Below are 21,249 nucleotides of genomic sequence, written 5' to 3' on the forward strand. Positions count from 1 at the left end.
GAAGGAGCTGGCGAATGAAGTTGCTAAGCCACTGTCCATCATATTTGAAAAATCATGGCAGTCAGGTGAAGTTCCTGATGACTGGAAAAAGGGAAATATAAGCCCCATTTTCAGGAAGGGGAAAATGGATGACCCGGGGAATTACAGACCAGTCAGTCTCACCTCTGTGCCTGGCAAACTCTTGGAGCAGATTCTCCTGGAAGACATGCTAAGGCACATGAAAAACAAGGAGGTGCTTGGGGACAGCCAGCATGGCTTCACTAAGGGGAAATCCTGCCTGACCAATTTGGTGGCCTTCTATGGTGGGGCTACGAAACTGATGGACAGGGGCAGAGCAGTTGACATCATCTACCTGGACTTGTGCAAAGCGTTCGACACTGTCTCACATGACATCCTTGTCTCTAAATTGGAGAGACATCAATTTGATGGATGGACCACTCGGTGGATAAAGAACTGGCTGGATGGCCGCACGCAAAGAGTTGTGGTCAATGGCTCAATGTCCGGCTGGAGACCGGTAACGAGTGGTGTCCCTCAGGGATTGGTGTTGGGACCGGTCTTGTTCAACATCTTTGTCGGTGACATGGACAGTGGGATTGAGTGCGCCCTCAGCAAGTTTGCCGATGACACCAAGCTGTGTGGTTCAGTTGATACGCCGGAGGGGAGGGATGGCATCCAGAGGGACCTCGACACGCTTGTGAGGTGGGCTGATGCCAACCTGATGAAGTTTAACCATGCCAAGTGCAAGGTCCTACACCTGGGTCGGAGCAATCCCAGGCACAGCTACAGGTTGGGCAGAGAAGAGATTCAGAGCAGCCCTGCAGAGAAGGACTTGGGGGTGTTGGTCAATGAGAAAATGAACATGAGCCGGCTTCAGTGTGTGCTCGCAGCCCAGAAAGCCAACTGCTTCCCAGGCTGCATCAAAAGGAACATGACCAGCAGGTCGAAGGAGGTGATCCTGCCCCTCTACTCTGCTCTCGTGAGACCTCACTTGGAGTCTTGTGTGCAGTTCTGGTGTCCTCAACATAAAAAGTACATGGAACTGCTGGAACAAGTCCAGAGGAGGGCCACGAGGATGATCAGGGGAGTGGAGCACCTCCCGTATGAAGACAGGCTGAGAAAGTTGGGGCTGTTCAGCCTGGAGAAGAGAAGGCTGCGTGGAGACCTCATAGCAGCCTTTCAGTATCTGAAGGGGGCCTGCAAGGATGCTGGGGAGGGACTCTTCATCAGGGACTGTAGTGACAGGACAAGGGGTAACGGGTTCAAACTTAAACAGGGGAAGTTTAGATTGGATCTAAGGAAGAAATTGTTTACTGAGAGGGTGGTGAGGCACTGGAATGGGTTGGCCAGGGAGGTTGTGAATGCTCCATCCTTGGCGGTGTTCAAGGCCGGGTTGGATGAGGCCTTGAGTGATATGATTTAGTGTGGGGTGTCCCTGCCCATGGCAGGGGGGTTGGAACTAGATTATCTCAAGGTCCTTTCCAACCCTAACTATTCTATGATTCTATGATTCTATCTCAACCTGTGGGAGTTGCATTCTTTCAATTCTCCTCCCCGTCCCTCCAGGAGCGGAGGGAAGAAAGGTGTTGGGGGGAAGTAGACTGCGTGGTTCTAATTTACGGCCTGGGCTTAAACCACGACAGCGAGGAGTGAGCAGGAGGGCATCATAATTAAAGCTAAAGCAAAAGGGAAGTGTTTGTGCCCTACTTGACGCTTTGTCTCTATTTTTCGGTTTTAGTCTCATTTCCCTAAGAATCTAGAACTTATCTGGTTACCATGCTTCTCCCGTCCTTCCTCATAAAAACTCCTTGAAGCTTTTTGCTGAACTTCAGCCACAGAAAGAGGGAGGAGCGTTCAAACCTATTAAGTACTTACAAAATTTGATTAAAGCAATTGCTGGATATAGGAGGTGAACAAACCCGGTTCCTGTGCTGTAAAAAACGTTGCTGTTAAAACCTAGGGCTGATGATCCTGCATGGTATGCCATGAACCACTTCCTGCTTACATGTAAGCTTCCCTGTGTCTCAGGTTCAGCTGACACCTTGTCAGCGTGTAGCTGGGAGCTAGCTGCAGAGCCTGTTGCAACTTGCTGTGTCCCAGAGGTTAACCAAAGTGGAAGAAGGACAAAGGGATACTTGAAGTACTCTGGGGTGTATTAAAGAACCAGATTATTGCCCGAGTTGTGTTTGGAGATAAGGATGCATGTTTCGTGGAAAACTGGGCTTTATTGCTCCTGCTTGCTTTTCTTTGCTGCTTTTCTAATTTTACTGTAAAACCTCTTTCCATTTTCTTTCTTCATCTTTTATATTTGTAAGTCTCGGGAACAAATAACTTGGACTTAAATAACTGACCTGTTACATAAAGGTGAAAAAGCTAGTGCTCTTATGCTGAATGACCACAGATACGTGTTATTTTGTTGTATGAAGTTCTGTGTGGTCCAAGTCTAGAAGAAGGCAGGGCTGCATGTGTAGATGTGAATAAAGAACAGTCTTAGAGGGAATGCTGACACTGGTTGATCAGCGAGGTGTTTGTCTTCGTTTAGAAACCTGAAAATCCGTATTTGTTCAAAACCTGAGCAGCTCAGAACTGTAACGGAAATTTTCTGGCCTTCATCAGTTTCAAGAAATACTTTGCAGGGTTCATGTTCTCTAAAGTTTAAGACATAACATTTATTTTTCCAGCAATGTAACTGAGATAAAATCATAGTGAGTTAAACTAAAATAGGCGCTAATTTTGTTAAAGTTTTCTCAAGTGGATTAAGTCACTGAGATTTGGCAAGCTTTTGAGATTCTTATGTTCTTGTTCTTGTTATGCTCTTAAATTGGCCTTCCTAGTTGTTAACAGGAAGTGTACCAAATGAGTATAGCTGACCAAGTCAAGTCTTTGCTTACTGCAGATTTTGGTCATGATTTTTTATGAAGATCAGTACATGTGAGAAATACTGTAGTTGCTGTCTGTTTTCTCCACTATAGCAGTGTGTGTATGTTTGGGGTTTTGTTTGTTTGGGGGGGGATATTAGTTTGTTGTTGTTTAAAGATATAGAAGTACTGGTTCAGGGATTCCACTTAGGTGCACACACGTACATGTGTAAGATATTCAGTATATTTCTGTATTTGTAGGGGTGTAGTTTTATTTTCTTTATTTCTTTTTAGCGGATATAGCTCAGAGATACAGGATAAGCAAGTACCCAACCCTGAAACTCTTTCGGAATGGAATGATGATGAAGAGAGAATACAGGGGCCAGAGATCTGTGACAGCAATAGCAGATTATATAAGGCAGCAGAAGAGTAACCCTATCCGGGAGGTCCAGGATATGGAGGAAATTAGTTCTCTTGATGTAAGTCTTACCATTTTATTCCTTCTAGATATAGATATATATATTTTTTTTTTTTTTTTTAATGTTGAAGTGGTGAAACACGATGTATTTGAAGAATATATTTACTTTTTTTTTTCCATTCAGAAATATTGTGAGTGCTTTTTTTTTTTTTTTTTAAGCTGAATGGAAAACTGGATCATTTCCAGTATTACAAATTATTCAAATATAATCACTTTCAACTGCATTTTGTTACAGTAACTTCACTACCAAATGACTTTATTTTACTTTTAATCATTTGAGAAGAATATCTTGTGTTTGACAAGATACTTCTAGTATTTCTCTCTGGAAAAATACTCCGAAGGATGCTTCTGAATGTTGAAAAGGCAGAAAAGAAATTACTTCTACACAGTTATTGACTGTTGAATGAATGGCACCTCTGCATTTAATATCCTTAGGGAGTAATGATTTCTGGTAATTTGAGGTAAGTTATAATTTAACCTTTGTTTTTACAGCGCAGCAGAAGAAATATTGTTGGATACTTTGAGCAAAAGGACACTGACAATTACAGAACCTTTGAAAGAGTAGCGAATATTTTGCATGATGATTGCGTATTCCTGTCTGCCTTTGGGTAAGTTTTAAACTTTGTTGATTGCATGACTTCATTATTCAAATTATGTTAATAAGTTGTTAATAATTGCACTTCTTTAATACTTTCAGTGTGGCATAACTGAAGAGATTAGACCTTAAACAGATAAATACATGGAAAGGATAGAAGGAGAAAACTCTTCCTAGCCTTAATGTGTACTGTGAAATCCAACTTTCTTTTTTTGCCTCATTTCTATTTTTTTACACTCTGGCAGTATAATATAAATGTAACTGGGAAGGTTTTAGGGGCTAGTGCTAGACAGTTGTGTCCCAAAAACCTACTACTTTGAAGGGAAAGGAGAATAAGTAAGAAGAGTTAGAAAGCATTTTGATAAAAATGTTATCAGCTTTGCAGACTGAGAAATTTCCTTTGTTTTTAACCTCGTAATTTCTTTTTCTTTAAGTAAATTACAATTTTTGTAGCTTTTTCCCTCTTTTTTTATAGTGGTTTTTTCATCTCCTCCTCTTATTTCCCCTTTTTTTCCTGTAAAGAATAATTCAATATTTACTTGCTCATTTCCTCTTGATGTCAGGGGAGAGGACCTTGGGTTGGGAGTGGGAGAAGTATTTGTAATATGCAGGAGTACACGTGGCTTTTCTTCAGTTCCTAGTTAGGTATTCTATGACTGCGTAAGCAGCCTTGGCTGTGAGAGAACCATGTATCTGTACACAGATTTTTTAATTCTGTGGTCTGTAGGTCTGTCAGTCTTATCCCCAGAGAGTGGCCATTATCTCAGATGTTTTCCGTTGTGTTTATCCATGCTTGTTCTCAGGGCAGCCAGTCTGAATTGTTACTAGAATTTTAAATTATTTTTGCACCACCCTTATGACTTTTCATTCTTTTCAAGAATGCTTTTAAAAAATCCTTAGTAAGATAACAGTACTTTAATATTCTCTCTTCTGTTGTTTGAGTCTGTTTATCTTTGATTTAAAGTTTGTCAACCTTGTATAACGAGAAATAGTCTCCCACCACTCAGTGTTAGCATTTGTTTGATGGACACCATTCTTAGAGTAGTTACTGTGAGTTTTCTGGCTTTTTGTTTTTTCTCTAGGCATAAGTAACAAGCAAGCATAATAGAACAAATCAGAGTTTAATTGTTTGTAACCTGACCATGTAACTACAGATTGCAAGCTTGTCATTATTCTCTTCTGCAGACTCCCATTCCCTTTCTAGCCTGGAGCTGGCAGTGTTTGACAGCGCAGCCTTCCAGACAGTGACCTTGGAAGCTAAATGTTTTCATGTCTGAGTTGCTGTGGCTCTTGAGCTTCCTAAAATATTACTTGTGAAAAGACTTCCGAGGGAGATGCTGGCTATATAGCAGTATTTTCTATTCATATTATTTCAAAATATATATATCAAAATGTTTCATGGGGAGCTGGCACTGATGAGTTGAGCACTTCTGACTGAGCATCCTAACAGCCCCTGGGAGGGGCTTTTGGTTTTGCTATGGACGGAGTTCAGCAGGTATCTGGTTTGGAAGATATACGGTAACGTGAGCTGTCACGTTTAAACTTCTAGTAAGCTAAAATAAAATCAAAATGATCAGTTTAACAGGAAAAAATTATATCAACATCTGTCAAGACAGAACTGTTCCCTGCTATGCAAAAAATTATTCTGGCTTTAGGTAGTTGCAATAGCGTATTTTTAAACTGTATTGAAATGGTACTTAGTTGCAGATCATTTTGATGCTTAGAACGATTCTTAAATCAACTGTTCCTTACAATTCTGTTAAGATCTGAGGTGACTGCAGAGCAAGATTAATGAGGGAAGACTTCTCAGCAGGAGATAGGAGAGATACTGATGAATTGATTATTAGAAGTCACTAGGGACTGTAGTGGTAGAAAAAGGGGTAACGGGTTCAAATTTAATCAGGGGAAGTTTAGATGGGGTGTAAGGAAGAAGTTCTTTACTGTAAGGGTGGTGCAACACTGGAATGGGTTGCCCAAAGGAGTTGTGAATGCTCCATCCCTGGCAGCGTTCAAGGCTTGGTTGGACAGAGCCTTGGGTGACATGGTTTAGTGTGAGGTGTCCCTGCCCATGGCAGGGGGGGTGGAACTAGATGATCTTAACGTCTTTTCCAACCCAAACTATTCTATGATTCTATGATTCTGTGATTTTAAAAGTAGAACTGGAGAGGGGTAAGTGTTGGTAGACATGGAAGAGAATGGCCTTGTGCCATTGAGCCACAGTATAGGAAGCCAAATGCAGAAAACCAAAGTAAACAGCAGAAAGACATTTTTTTTCTCTTAAGATGCTATGATGGATTGTAGGTAACTCATGAAAGAGTGTGACTAATCTAGGAACTGTTTTAATTGCATGTTAGCAAGCAAGTTTGGGGCAGGAGGGTTGTGTGCTTCCAAGATGTTCACCTACATTACCACTTTGAAAAGAGACAAAATGCAAGCTGAAGTGTTTCCAGTTTGTTAGTTGTTTTAAAAAGGTGTATCTTCAGGTGTTCGGGATTTTCACATCATGTCCCCACTTCGAGTGGGGGAGGCAAATCAGTCACAACTGCAGCTACTGATGTGGAGGACCTTTTGGGGTCCGCTACAGGCTTACCCCTAGAGCATATATTTCATTATAAATTATTATTAGTTTACCAAGCAATGATTAGGCAGGTGGCTCTTATGTCTTCACTTTCTTCTTAAGCAGTGAAGGACTGTGAGTTAAGCATCATGATGTCTCTTTTTTTTTTCTCTTGGCCCTCTAAATTGTTCAGACCCCTGGAAGATTTACCTCATCTTGCAGTGAGGTAAACTGAGATGTTTTTACTTCTTTCTTACCTTCCCCTTACATCTCTTAATCAGTCTTCACCAATGCTTATATTGAGTCTACAGAAGAGATACTGTAATTGGAGAAGCTGGAAGTTGGCTAACTTTTCCCAGAGGTTGGGCATGCTTTCTGTTAACCTATGCTAAAAGGAAAAGAAACAGGTAGCTCATTTTACTGTTTTGTGGCATATGCAGCCAGTCAGCTCTGTTTTACCAACATGAGTTATGTTGGAACAGCAAGGAATGGGAGAGAAGGTGGCAGGCCTCTTTAGATGTCTGTAGGTGGCGAAAGGGTTTATTTTTGTTGAGGTCTTTCTTCTGTCTCCTTTTGGGTGCATAGCTGTTCCCATTTGTTTGAATAAGAAATTATAATTTTGGTGGTGCAGCCTGGCAGCTTTCAAGGCACTGTGTTATGATTGGGATTAAGGAATTGCAAAATATTCCAGAGGCAGGAAAGGAACTTAGTAAGGTGACAGAGTGAACTGAATACCAAGGAGGAATTGCATGTGTTCTCAAGGTGCATGCATACCATATCGTCAGTGGTCAGAAGATGCATGCTGCGACTTGTGCTCTCTAGACCTTTTCTGAGAGTAAAATGGACAGTGTGGGCTTATTTGCTATCCATTTGCTCACTGCTTGTGCTGATAGAGCACCTCAAAGCCCTTCTTTATCAGAGTAGGTAAGATGTAAATTTCTAGGGTAAACATGACACAAGAAGAGTAAATGTAAACAAGAATCAACCTTTCTTTCCTTCTTTAACAATGGGGGGGGGCTTTTTTTTAACTGCACTATTATTTTTTTTTTATTACATGATTGCTAATTTCATTAACATTTTCCTCTGACAGTCTCTTACCCAAAAATGTACCAGCATTCATCACTTGCACTTTGATGCCTTTAGTCCACAATTCTAATCTTGCTGACTCCCTTAAAGCCCTTTTATCTAGCCAGGCCAAGTTTCTGTGGAGTCACTTTCCAGTTTGCTTTAAAGATCAAGGATTTTATTTCTCAAATTTTAGAGGAAAAGAAAAGAAGATAGCAAATTAAAATATGGTATTTGGTATCTCAGTTATTTCGTTTGTCTGTACCAAGACATGCTTACTGGTTGGTTTGTTGTAGGGCTATTTCAAAAGCAGAGAGATTTAGCGGAGACAATGTAATCTACAAGCCACCAGGGGTAAGTGTAACTATGTATTTTATTCTGCTTATTGTCACTATATGTGAGTATGAACGAATGGAGAATATATTCAGATAACTCGGTATGTTACTGCATCTCAAATCTTAATTTTGTTTCATCACTAAGTAGTGTGAGAAATAGGATCATAGAAACTAGTGTTTCTAAGTTTGTTTAAAAGATCTTTATTTTGTTTATTGACAGTTAAATGCACAAAACCTGTCATTTTAAATGTCAATGTCCAGAAGTATTTTTTTTTCCACATAGAAACGCACTAAACTCATTATGTGTGTAGATACTTTGCGTTCTGTAAAAGTCTTAAAAATCTGTGAAGTTCATCAGCTGGTGCACTACATGGTTTTCAAAGCAAGTGACAGTTACTAAGTATTTTTCTGTCACTTGCCTGTCTTGTGTGTCTTCGCCCCCAAGGGTTAAGAGCTGTTCTCTTCATTAAAAGAAATGGAATTAGTGCAATTAATCATATGTTAACAAACTCTTTGTAAACATAATTTTACTTGAGGGAAAATTCAGTAGAGAAGAAAATCTGCAAGAATTGCTTTTTAGAAACGTAATATCTGAAAATCTGCTCCCTTCTCAAATTTAAGGTATGGAAAGAGTTGCTTGCAAATGAAAAATAGATAAAAAAAGACCAGGAGGAGGGGAGTTCCAAACCTTTTTCTGCAAAACTGGAATGTATTAGGTTACCTAATTTATGTGGTGTTTCTGAATTAAGGTGTGCTTAATCACGGCCGCAGCTTGCAAAGTTGTGCTTTGCTTCATGCTAACCAAAGTTGTAATTACGTTTAAAGATGGCAGCACTGAAATCAGAGTTAAAACTACTAGCAAATCAAGGAAAACTATTTATTCGTATCTCTTTGGCAAAGCAAGTGTAAAATACCAGTTTCAAGTACAGAGATACTATTTCTTAATGAACAGAAGTCTTAATAGCCTAGTAATAGTCTAATAATAAAATTAGAAGCATTCCAAATTTGGAAACAAAGTATCTTTTCATTTCTTAATTTGTGTTAGAAAGTGAAGCTGACTGCATAAATAATCACATAATATTTATTTTCCTGTTGTACTTCTGTGACATAGTTAATAGAAATTCTGCATGCATAAAGGTTGAATATTGGTGTAAGATTGGCTTTCAGTATTTATATGGACACTGTTATTTTGTTGAGTAGGTAATCTTCTTTGAAGCTAGGAAAGTCATTTTTACTGTTTCTCAACCAGTACGTTTTTCTCTTCAACAGGAAAATGCTCCAGATATGGTGTATTTAGGCTCACTAACCAATTTTGATTTGATTTATGCGTGGACACAAGATAAATGTGTGCCACTTGTTCGAGAAATTACATTTGAAAATGGGGAGGTAAGAAATTTTTCTACTGTTCTGTTTTTAGGGTTTCTTTCTCAAAACCGAATTATCTCTTTCAAGGTCTCTAATCCATGCCAAAGACCTTTCTACATGCTTTGCTTTTGGCAGAAATTATCTGTTAGGTAATATCTCTTCGTTCTTTTGGAGCTTTTTTGTTAGACTTGACTCACCAGAGGCAGATTTGTAGCAGTTTTGTATACTCCCAAAGTAAGAGGTGGACACTTAGATGCTGAGAATGTGTTTCTGTTGGAATATATGTGTCTGTAAAGCAAGTCCAGAGGGGGGCCACAAGGATGATCAGGGGGCTGGAGCACCTCCCATATGAAGACAGGCTGAGACTGTTCAGCCTGGAGAAAAGAAGGCTGGGTAGAGACCTCATAGCAGCCTTCCAGTATCTGAAGGGGGCCTACAAGGATGCTGGGGAGGGACTATTCATCAGGAACTGTAGTGACAGGACAAGGGATAACAGATTCAAACTTAAACAGAGGAAGTTCAGGTTAGATATAAGGAAGAAGTTCTTTACTGTGACTGGAGCAGGTTGCCCAAAGAAGTTGTGAATGCTTCACCCCTGGCAGTGTTTAAGGCCAGGTTGGACGGAGTCTTGGGTGACACGGTTTAGTGGAAGGTGTCTCTGCCCATGGCGGGGGGTTGGAACTGCATAATTTTAAGGTCCTTTCCAACCAAACCATTCTATGATTCTATAAGTATGTATAGGGGTGTTACACCTTGAGTAGAATGTATTATTCATCTAAAGTAAGTATATATTATTTATATAGATATTATGACTAAATGTTGAATTAAGATCCAGACATAAATGTTATTTAAGTGCATTTGTGCCTATTATGACTGTTGTGGTTTAAGCCCAGCTGGTAACTCAGAACCACGCAGCTGCTCACTCACTCTGCCGCCTCCCCCCCCCCCGCTTCCCCCGATCCCAGAGGGATGGGGAGGAGAATCGAAAGAATGTAACTCCCATGGGTTGAGATAAGAGCAGTCCAGTAACTAAGGTATAACACAAACCACTGCTGCTACCACCAATAATAATAATGATAAGGGAAATAACAAGGGAAGAGAATACAATTGCTCACCACCCGACCCGAGCAGTGATCTAGCCCTTCCTGGTAACTGCCCCCAGTTTATATACTGGGCATGACATGCTTTGGTATGGAACACCCCTTTGGTTAGTTTGGGTCAGGTGTCCTGTCTCTGCTTCCTCCCGGCTTCCCCTCCTCCCTGGCAGAGCATGAGACTCACAAAGTCCTTGATCAGACTAAACATGACTGAGCAGCAACTAAAACCATTGGTGTTATCCGCGTTGATCCCAGGCTGAAAGTCAAAAACACAGCACTGCACCAGCTACTAAGAAGGAGAAAAATGACTGCTACTGCTGAACCCAGGACAATGACCTTGAAAAATGCTTCTAATCAGGGTAGAAAATACTTGTGTCAGCATGTCCATGACAGTTTGAAAGAATAAAATACTTGTTAACTATCCTTTTGTTATGATCAGATTTTAAAATTTAATATTGAAGTTAGTAGTAGAAAAAAGCGTTCCAAAGCATTACCTAATAAACAAGCATATGAAATGGTGGCTGAACAGCTATGGAATTGGCAGTCTTCTGGGAATTGTCATAAAAACCATGTGATTAGGGGGGTGGCAGCAGGGTGTCAGTCTGTGATCAAGCACTGATGCCTTCTTAATCTTTTTAGCTTCACATGCTCTTTCCTTCACGTTTTTTCTTTTAGCTGTAATTCGTAAGATGGAATTTGGGATCTTGCTTTTAGGTATTTCTTTTCTTGCTATCCTTATTTTCTTTCAAAGCATTTCTGTTTTCTTTTGTAACTTACTCCTCTTTCATCTATTTCCAACTCCATATTATAAATGTTTTCGTAAAAATAACCAACAGGAAAAAAATCTTTAGAAAATTGGCAAGTTTATAGTACTTCAGGAGGAGTATTTGTACATATCCACAGCATCTGCCAGAAACTCGGGTGAGGTACATAATTGATAGATTGTAGTAAGTTTTCCACACTGGATTAAAAACCAAAGAATCAGTCATAATTCGTTCTCAGTTTGTACACTTTTTTATCTTGAGCCTTCAGTGTTTGTAACACTGCTGTTCTGGGCACACAGAACAACACATCAGGATACACGACACAGAGGATGCACAAAATGGTTTAAGTACATCTTCTAATCAACCCTGCCAATTTTTATTGGAAGGTTCTGTTATTTGAACAAATTTTGGTTCTTCATTTGCAACTCAATATCTTAACGATGCCACATGTTAACATCTTCAGCAGTGTGCAGTGGATTTTAAATGTACTTTTCCCATGGTGAAGTTGGATTGTGACCCTTAGAAGCCAAGGTTCATCAGTGGCATTGTGTTGTGGTTTTTTTCTAGTTGTTCTCTCAACCCTTGATTCCTGTTTACTTCGGCAGATACTTACAACTCCAATGTGAGGATTTGCCTAGCAACATTTGTTTAAAAATTTCAGTGCTGCCAGTACTCAAACAGAATTAAACATGCCAAAATTGAGGTACTTCTGCCTGCTGAGATGGTACGGTACTTAAATGGGCTCTTAATGCATACTGCACAATATTACAGGGTAAAAATATGAAGTGCTGTGACTGTTAAGCTGTGTTTATGGCACTAGAATGCTGTATAAATAAGACAGACAAAAACTTCTACCACAGATGTTAAATTCCATTTCAAAATCAAAATTGGCCTCTGTAAACTGCAGGTAGGGTTTTCCCTCGTTTTCTTTATTGTTTTCATTATCTGGTGTCATAGACAGGCTAGCCAGGAAGATGCCTAATCTGAACAGTTCATCATTGTGACTTTAAACAATATGTAGCAGGTGAACTCTGAAGCAAGGTCTTCTGCTTGAGAAGACTGTCCATTTGTGAGACAGTCCCTTTACATGACAAAAGAAGGCTGTTGGCATCAGTAGTATCATTCAGGAAAAATCACTGTTTAACCTGCAATCAGGCTGGTTTAGTTCCGTGTTCTATGAATGCAGTGAACCATGTGGTCTAATAATGGTGCTGAACTGTAATTTTTTGAAAGAGTGAAAAGCTTCTCAAAGACATACAGAAGTTGGAAGCTCAAATCTAAGGAAAAAATCTTTGGATATTCTCAGTGCCAAATGAGATGGTAGCTTTTGAGAGAGTGGTCCAAAGCAAATGAAATAGCTCTTCTGCTTTGCCACGGCTTGATCAGTAAGACATGCTGTGAAAGCTGGAATGGAAAAGCAAACAAATGCGGGTACTTTATAGAAACCAATTAAGGGCACAATTAGGAAGGCTTTCAAGACAGCCGTCCTAACAGCCTGTTAGAGATACTTGATCTTGTGACTAAAATTCACCAAAGTTGTCTTTTTAGCTGCTTGCAAGCAAGAGGGGAGTTTGGAACTGGAATACCCAGCTCTGCCTGAGGGTTCTCCCTTTGGAAATGTCCCTGCTGAAACGAGTGAGGAAACAGAGCCATGATCATAGTGGTACAAAAGACATGAAAGAGAGAAGGCTGAGACCCAGGCAAATTCACTTGTGTAAAACTGAGAATGAGAAAATTAGTAGTGATTGGTTTAGGGATGGATTGGGAAGCATGGATTTCATCAAGAGCACTGAAGTTATGAGGGTCTTTGCAGTCTGCTGTTAAAAGACCAAGCTTCAGCTTACCTGAAAGACTTCGTTAAAGAGAGAATGACAGCCATTTCATGTACACTGTGTAACTGGCTGGCTCCTGGTACAGATGAAGAGCATTTCTTCCAACTTACTGCACATAAAAAGTAACTGCAGAATCTCTTCTGTTTGGTGGCAGAACGAATGAGTGCTATATTTATCAAAGAACATAGATTTCATTCTGACACAGGCTAGAATCAAAGAAATGGCAGCACTTCTTACACCAGTTGTACAAATGAAAGATAGGCAAGACTGTAGGCATTGATTAGATGATAAATGGTTGTTTCTTCAATTGGGCTGTAGTGAGTTGAGCTGATATTCAAAGGTGCCTAAAAATCACTTCTGAAGCAAGCAAATGCATGTCGTTCATATTTTGTTTGGGAAACATCCTGAATAAATTATTCAGGGTGTTCCTGCATTTAGCTGTCCCTGAACAGAGATACTTAAAAAGCACTTGGGCTGCAAGAATGCATTTCTATGAGGAATTGAAGTTTGCCTGTCTAATTAAGGTTTTCATTTGTTTATCAATTGTAGTAATATACTAGCCCGTGCATTTAATAATTGTGTTATACGGGTGACAAGTCAGGATGCACTTAATGCCAAAGAACAGTACTTGACCATAACTGATGCAGCTGTCATTAGTTTTATTTCCCTCTCTTTCTCTTTTTAGGATGGAGTTACTTAAAAATACTCATTCATTGTGTTATGCTAAGAAAATGCCAACTTACTGCATGAACCAAGGACTGGGTCTAGAGTACACCCTGAGCTTTTTATAGCATTTGATACTATGCTGTTTAGGCCATATTGCTGTCTCTATGAATATGATGTGTTTTCTCAGAATTGGGCTATTCCTTTTGAGCAAGTATTCCAGTGCAAGTGTATCCCTTACTGAAATGTGGGTAATGAAATACCTTCGTGTTTTATCTATTGATTATGACAGAGGAAGGAAACATGGTTAACTGTATAAACCTTAGATGAAGGGTCAGCAGTTAAGGTCTTCAGTCCTGGGTTTTTTTCAGCTGTGTTTAAAGTAGAGATCTCACTGAATTTGGAAATTGCTAGAATCGTTTGTTAAGGTCACTTAAGCAAGTGAGTTCTGTTGTTTTGTGTGCAGGAACTGACAGAAGAAGGCCTTCCTTTTCTCATACTTTTCCATATGAAAGATGACTTGGAGAGTTTAGAGAAATTCCAACAGGAAGTTGCACGACAGTTAATAAGTGAAAAAGGTTTGTAGTAACCCTTACTACTTCTTTTTACCAGTGTAATTTTTTTCAGGCCAACTCAGTAGAGTGGAAGCAAAGGCCAAACAGAATCCTAGTTTTAAAGCTTTTGAGACCGAAGGGCTTTATGTACTTCAGACAGTGAGGACCAACTGCTCTGGAAATTATTAAAATAGGTACACAATTTATTAGTAAGAAGCTATTTCAGAAATCCTTCTTGTGTAAATGACAATGCAGCTTGAGAGGGCATTCAACAAAACTTCAGTCCAGATTGTGGGCAAAACCACTTTAAGAAAGTGTTATTTTGGTGATGTTTCTTATTTTAATCTGTTTTCAGGTTTTGCATGCTGTATCTATCCAATATCCACCTGTGTAATAGTTATGAAAGTGATCAGGATTTCAAGATAGTTAAAAATAATCTTAACATAGATTTTTGCCTGCTTCCAATTTTAAGGTACAATAAACTTCCTCCATGCTGACTGTGATAAATTCAGGCACCCACTTCTCCACATTCAGAAGACTCCAGCAGACTGCCCTGTTATTGCCATTGATAGCTTTAGGCACATGTATGTCTTTCCAGACTTCAGTGACTTGTCGTAAGTATTTTTCTTTGTGCATTTTAATTGGAAAAGAACAAAGGAAAAGACGTGCTCATATTTTAATCAGTACTATGGTAGGAAGATGAATAAATATGGGATAAGGCAGGCTGCCGATGTATGATTCAGTGTTAAAGCCTTAAAGTATGAATTGGTGTGAGGTCAAATGCAGTTGCATTGCTTTATGCAAGAAGAAAATCTCACATTAAATTTCTAGGTGCTGCTCTTCCTTGATTTCAAAGGTTTTCTGTCTTCCACAGTAGTTAGGTATTTGGAGCCTGGCTTGGTATTTTTAGTCATCTAGATATAGCAGTTAACTTTAGAAGGTTTAAAATACTACATGGAATGTTTAAGTGCTATGTTATGCATTCATTATGATTATGTAAAATGCACCATGTAAGAATTCCCAGCCTGCTGATTTGGTTTTTCCTGCGGTGCAATTCCAGCCTTCCTGCATTAGTCTAAACCTAGAAGAGAAATCCTTGTTGTGTGCGTTTCTGAAATTTCAACGTGCAGCTTGGATCATTGGCATGTTGTCTGAATAAGTGAGAGAAGTATCAGGGTGTTTAGATGAAATACCACTGTGATAATCCTCTTTACATCAGTCTATCTCTTTATGTTGTACTGCCTTGGAAGCAGATGTTCTGTCTCACATGGCACTGTTGAGGAGTGAAGATGTGTAAACCTTATCTTCAGGGGCTTTCAGCATGAGACAAGCACTCTGTCTTCAGGTTTTGTGTTCAACTCCAGTTTCTGTCTCAAAGGAGGTACCTGCATATACACTGCTTGCTAACTCCTGGCTAGATGCCTAGGCTTTGAGATTTGAGTTTCTGCCCATTCATATTTCCAAAAACTCAGGGTATTTCATTTTTGTCAAAGCCAAGGATTTGAAGCTCATGCAACATGAATATAACTCCATGCCTAATTCTGCCATTGCAGGAGACATTTCACTACCTGAAATGTTGATGTTTGGAAGGAGGGCTCAAACCTTGCTTTTCCCCATATTTATCCACAGGATTATTCTTAAAATGTGGTCTCTGATTTATCTCAAGTAATGCTTTCCAAATATCTAAAGCTATGGATGTTGAAACGCTGGTAGTGACTGTTTATCTATTTGGAAGAACATGTTCACCACACATGCTAGCACTTTAAAAAAAACCCCATAGAGGGATATTTGCATTTTCAAAGCACTCTTTATTGTCACTTTTGAAACAGCCCTAAAATAAATTAGTATCTCTTAGGGGTAATAGAGATGTTTAGTTTAGACTTTCATGTTACATTTCTTACATATCCTGTTTCTGTGAAGCCCTTTCCGAATAAGAACAGCTACTTGCTTGTTTTTATACCAGTTGTTACATACAAAAGCAGATGAGAGAGATGTCAGGGTTGTAGGCAGTTGCTTAATGAAAAAGTATCATTCAGGCCTAGTCTAGGAGATGGAGCTGATACTTAGAAATACCTAACAGTTTGGAAACAAGGAGACATTGGAGTGGGAGGTATCCTAGAGTGATATTTTTGTGTGTGTGTGTGTGTGTGGTTTGGATTTTTGTTTTGATGGCATTTTGTTTGTTGGTTGTTTTGCTTTAGTAATAGCTAAAGTCTTAATTCTGAGACTTTCATCTACCCACAATGATTTCTGCCACTATAGTATGTTTTCTGGACTGTTTCACAAACTGGCCCTGTTTTGTAATATCAGTGCTGCCACCAACCAACCAGGTTTGGATATTGGACTTTCAGAACTGCCCACTAAAAGATTTCCTCTCTCCTTAGGGAGTCGTGTTTTTGTAGAATAGCCACTTCATAGGCAAATGAGACCACCCCCCAATATTTTGTCCTTATACTTTGGCCACCTGGCCGTACTCAATTCTGCTGTTCCAGGTTGGAAGTGATAGCAGGGTTCAACAGATCAATTGTAGCTTCACAGCAGGAACTGGCTGAGCTACAAGAGGCTGCAGGCACTGAATGCCCTTGCTGCGTTAGGAGAGGAGGAGGGATTGAAGGAGAATGTATCCAGCAGTGTACCTGACCTAGAACAGGGCAGGAGGCCAAGGCAGAGCAGGGAGCAGGGATTCTGCTGTCCCTACAACCGAGTTGGAATGAACTCCATTCTCTCCATCAGTGCCAATTCCTGATCTTATGTAGGAAGGCAAGAGACCCCTCGCAGTATCACTGTAATACTGATTAGTTATAGATGTCGCTATAGTGATACTCTGTGTTATACTACATTTTATCCATAGAATTTTCTATGATCTGAAATGCTGCTGGTAGCCCATCTGGCCATACTTTGTCCCTCTTTCCTAAATGTAATAATTGGTCTGATGAATGATTCCCTATAAAATCTCTTTGTACATTACCTTTTGATTGCATTCATAGTGCTCACATCATAGTTTTTAATCTCATCTTTAATACTTACTAGTTCAACTCTTCATTTTAAGCTTTTTAGTCCATTTGACATTTCACAAATAAAATTGGATGCTGTAGTTTAGCACATTTGCTGTGGGTGACAGTAGATGATCTCAGATTAGATTTACATTGATATCCTCTTAGTGCTTATCTCTAGTGTATATGCAGTTGCTCAGGCACTAGAGAGAGCCTTTCAAAGATGTTTTGTCAATACTGCTACCCAACTGTCGTTTGTATCTGTAAACTGTGCATTTGGAACCTGCTGTTCCCTCTTACATTATGGTTAGCGGGGAGCTGGAGTGAGTATACAATGAAGTTATCAGCTAGTACAACTCTGTGGGAGTTATTGGAAAGATGAAATACTTGCTGTGTTCTCAAGAGACAGTGGGAAGAAAAAGAAGCTGGTAGGATACCTTAACAAACCATTTGGCTTCCTGTCCTCTATTAATCACCTAAAAGTGGGCATAGTGTGCTAGATAAACAGAAGTTGGCTACTGTAAACAGTGCACTTTAAACCTTCTGTGTTTGGGTTTAACTTGTAATAAATATGTGGGTATTTCTGTTGGATTTGTTCCAGAGTTCCAGGTAGACTGAAGCAATTTGTACTAGACTTGCATTCTGGAAAATTGCATAGAGAGTTTCATCATGGCCCTGATCCAACTGATGTAGCACCTGGTCAGGTAAGGTTACAACAAATACATTTAATTTGGCCATTTAATAAAGACCTTTTTTTACTCCTTGTCAGAGCTGTGCTTTCTAACGTGAGTGTACTTTTAACCTCACTCTTCTGAAAGAAAAATCTGTGTATAGAAGCATATTGTTGCCACTTCTGCTTGGCTCTTCCTTTAACTTCCTTGGGTTAAGAGCAGGGGGAGCATTAGGGGAAAGTATGGTGCCTGTTTGCCTCGAACAAGGCAAGAGGTCAAGAGTGTAAGAATACGCATTTTTCTCCACTGAAACGGAAGATTTTGGGCTAGCTGACTGTTCTGAGTTCATAGAGCTGCTCTTATGTTCCCATGTGATTTCAGTCCAGAAACTGATGATAGGTGCATTATTTCCCGTATGACACACTATGGGGGATGCTTCTAAGGGGAAGCATCAATTGATGGAATGTTTTACGTATTTATTTATAGTCACCAATCCAAGCAGGAGGCAGATTATTAGATCATCAACAAAAGACTGATGAGCAGTAATAGGGCTTATTACTTCTATTAATGCAGTTAACCAGTGGCATTAATTGTGGTCACAGCTGCATCTGTCAGTTAGGATTCCTCACTGTTGTGCTCAAAGGTTGTCATGCCATACAATTACGTACCTAGAAGTCGCTCCTGGGATCTCTTCCGGAACACAACTTTCTCCAGACAAAACTCAGGAGCACCTCAGTGTTTAGTTTAATCCAAGAGGCAGAAAAGAAAGGACATTACCAGCCCTGATTCCCTCTGCTCTGCCCAGTCTTCTGTCTTGATCTTCTCAATATACCATTCAGCTCATACATTTGGTGTCATGCTGAGAAGTGCAAATGTAACAGCTTGTCAGGCAATCTTCTCATAACTCAGGCACTCTCTAAAGAAATAACTGGTTTTAAGCACTTTAAGTTATATGCTGTATTGTCTGGGGCTCCAAGAGCCGCATTAGTCCCAGAGGAGACCTGGTGCCATGGTGTTGGGGTGCCTTGGGCTGTTCCAGAGCCCATGTGTGGGGGACAGAAATTATTTATGGCTACAAGCCCATTTTCTGGGTCATTTGTGTGATAATCTGTGTCATCCTGCTCGAAGTCAAAAGATTTGAAAGCGTTTAAGCCCTGGAGGCTTGCCCTGGGCCAGGAATATGACTGCTTTTGAATGTTGTCATGACTGGCCCTGAAAACATGTGGGCTGAATTGTCTCATAGTAATTCATTCAACTGGTAACTCCCTGTGTTTCTCAGGAAATCATGGAGCAACCAGAATTCATATCAACAGAAGAAGCAGAAATAGGGCTTGAAGACTGAGGTGTAGGCCAGGCGGTTGGTCTGACAGGTGTGCATAAGGACGAGCCACTAAAGGCAATTGTAATGTGGAGGAGTCTTGGTCAGGGAGGTAGGAAGCCCGCTGAGTCCCTGGATCCTGCTGCCTCTCTGGGCACAGGCTGGATGCCTAGACCTGCAGACTTGTGCTGCTGTCCATCCTGCCTTTACAAATGCACACAAGACCGGGGATGTTCACTTCCTCATCTCTGTATGGCATCCTGCCATCTTGGTGGAAGATGTGTATCCATATGCAATGCAGTGGCCTTCACTAAACTGGAGGCTGCTGTCTTAGGTCATCTCTGTCCCTTGAATTGCATCCTTATTTGATTTCTTTCTTCAGTTTCCATAGAAAAGTTCTAGAAAATGTCAGCAGGGATGTCACAGTGATGTTTGCCCTGGTGCATCTCAGAAGCAAGCACACAAACTCAAACTTTCAAAGCAAGTGGTAGAGAGACTTAAAGATGCAGTGGGATGCAGTTGAAAAACTTCTAAGTCACTTGTACGGAAACTTGTGTGATGGCCTTAACCTTTGAGATGTGCCAACAAGAGGAGTATCTTTAACTGTGCCTAATTAATGAATGTGTGTGTGTGTTCCACCTCCTTGGGACTTGAAGTGTACCTCCAAAAAAACCCGAATTGTGAGACTGCTGGACATCATGCAGTCCCACAGTTAATGCTAGAAGTTCACTTAATGGGAGTTACTGGTTACTAAACTGAGTCTAACAAGCAATTGTACTGTTTGCTCTCTTTTTCAGCCAATCCAGGATTTAGCAAGCAGCCCACCAGAGAGCTCATTCCAGAAACTGGCACCCAGTGAACATAGGTACACCTTATTGAGGGAAAAAGATGAACTTTAAAAACTTGAAATAATCTTGCAAGCCTTTCAGACAGCAGCATTGACTTCAGTGTGGTGGAAATAGTAAACCTATATTTTCATAATTCTATGTGTATTTTTATTTTGAATAAACTGAAAAATAATTTCTTTCTCCCCAGGCTTGTAAATACATTTGTTTGGTGGGTCACTCTGTACAGCATCTTTCAACCAGTACGTTCTTAATGCTATAGTAAAATAGCGGAGACCCAGCCAGACTCTTGTTCTAACTCTGTTCTGTAAAACTTTTATAATCCAAATGAAGGTATCCTTGCCAGAGACATGCTGTTAACTTGCACTATCCCATTAAATAGGACTTTTGGGTTGTTTTCTGTGTAACCTTGGTAGTATGTGCTTCTTTCTTCTTCTTTTTCTTCTTCATGGTAACAGCTATCCTGGTAATCTATTTCTTTGTCACATTTTTCTCCAACTTAAGAGGGTCTTCTATTCTGGATACTTGGGAGGGGAATAAATTAAAGTTTTACAGAATTTCGTGTGGTGCTTTACTGGGTGTAAAATCTAAGTAATTTAACAATTCTGACTGTTAAAATACCAGGCAAGGAAAGGAGAAGCTTTAATGATAATGGCTGTGCTTGGAATGAAAGGGTTGTGTTGGCTCGAGTCCCTGGAATTACCAAGGTTGTTATATTATCTACACAGTTGTGTTAGAAGCATATGAATGTTGGAAACCCTTTAGAGTAGGGTTGGACTGGAATGCCATCTTAACTTTGTCGGTCTTCAGTTAATCCCTGTATGTGTGTTAAGATTTGGTTGGTTTTGATTTTTGTAATCTGGGTCCCTGCCTTCCTGGCAGACTTCCCAACCAACCATTGCACGTTTTCCTGTTGTTCTTTTTGTCTGGCTTGTGCCTTATTTATTGCATATTATTTGAGTTCTGCTCAAGAAGGAATTACTATTGTGGGCTCTTCTGGTGTGTATAATACCAGAATATGGGCTTCTCTCAATGAATCTTGAGGCTGTTTGGTGAGATGAACATACAGAAACTGTAACATGGAAAAAATATCTGTTAATTTGGTGTGCGATTTGGAGATGCAATTGGTTTTGTACAGTACACTTACTACAGAGAATGTAGGTCCATGGCTTGTGCCCCCAAAGTTTATTGTCCTTAGAAGCAAGCTTGTCCTTTAGACAGGTGGACCGCTGAGTTCATTTTTACTTCAGCAAGTTCACAGT

General features: G+C 40.0%; 1 protein-coding gene across 1 annotated transcript in view; it reads left to right on the forward strand.

Moving 5' to 3' along the window:
- The window catches only part of ERP44 (endoplasmic reticulum protein 44), a 51,019-nt gene extending 30,527 nt beyond the window's left edge, over positions 1 to 20,492 (forward strand). Inside the window, exons 5-12 of the mRNA XM_080611442.1 lie at positions 3,150 to 3,334; positions 3,826 to 3,941; positions 7,847 to 7,904; positions 9,155 to 9,271; positions 14,073 to 14,184; positions 14,633 to 14,774; positions 17,755 to 17,857; positions 19,940 to 20,492. Coding sequence (XP_080467568.1) covers positions 3,150 to 3,334; positions 3,826 to 3,941; positions 7,847 to 7,904; positions 9,155 to 9,271; positions 14,073 to 14,184; positions 14,633 to 14,774; positions 17,755 to 17,857; positions 19,940 to 20,041 — 935 coding nt within the window. The 3' untranslated portion in view covers positions 20,042 to 20,492. The remainder of the gene's footprint in view (positions 1 to 3,149; positions 3,335 to 3,825; positions 3,942 to 7,846; positions 7,905 to 9,154; positions 9,272 to 14,072; positions 14,185 to 14,632; positions 14,775 to 17,754; positions 17,858 to 19,939) is intronic.
- The last annotated feature ends 757 nt before the right edge of the window (positions 20,493 to 21,249 follow it).

The sequence above is a fragment of the Psittacula echo genome (assembly GCF_963264785.1).
Source record: "Psittacula echo genome assembly, chromosome: 2".
Classification (NCBI taxonomy): domain Eukaryota; kingdom Metazoa; phylum Chordata; class Aves; order Psittaciformes; family Psittacidae; genus Psittacula; species Psittacula echo.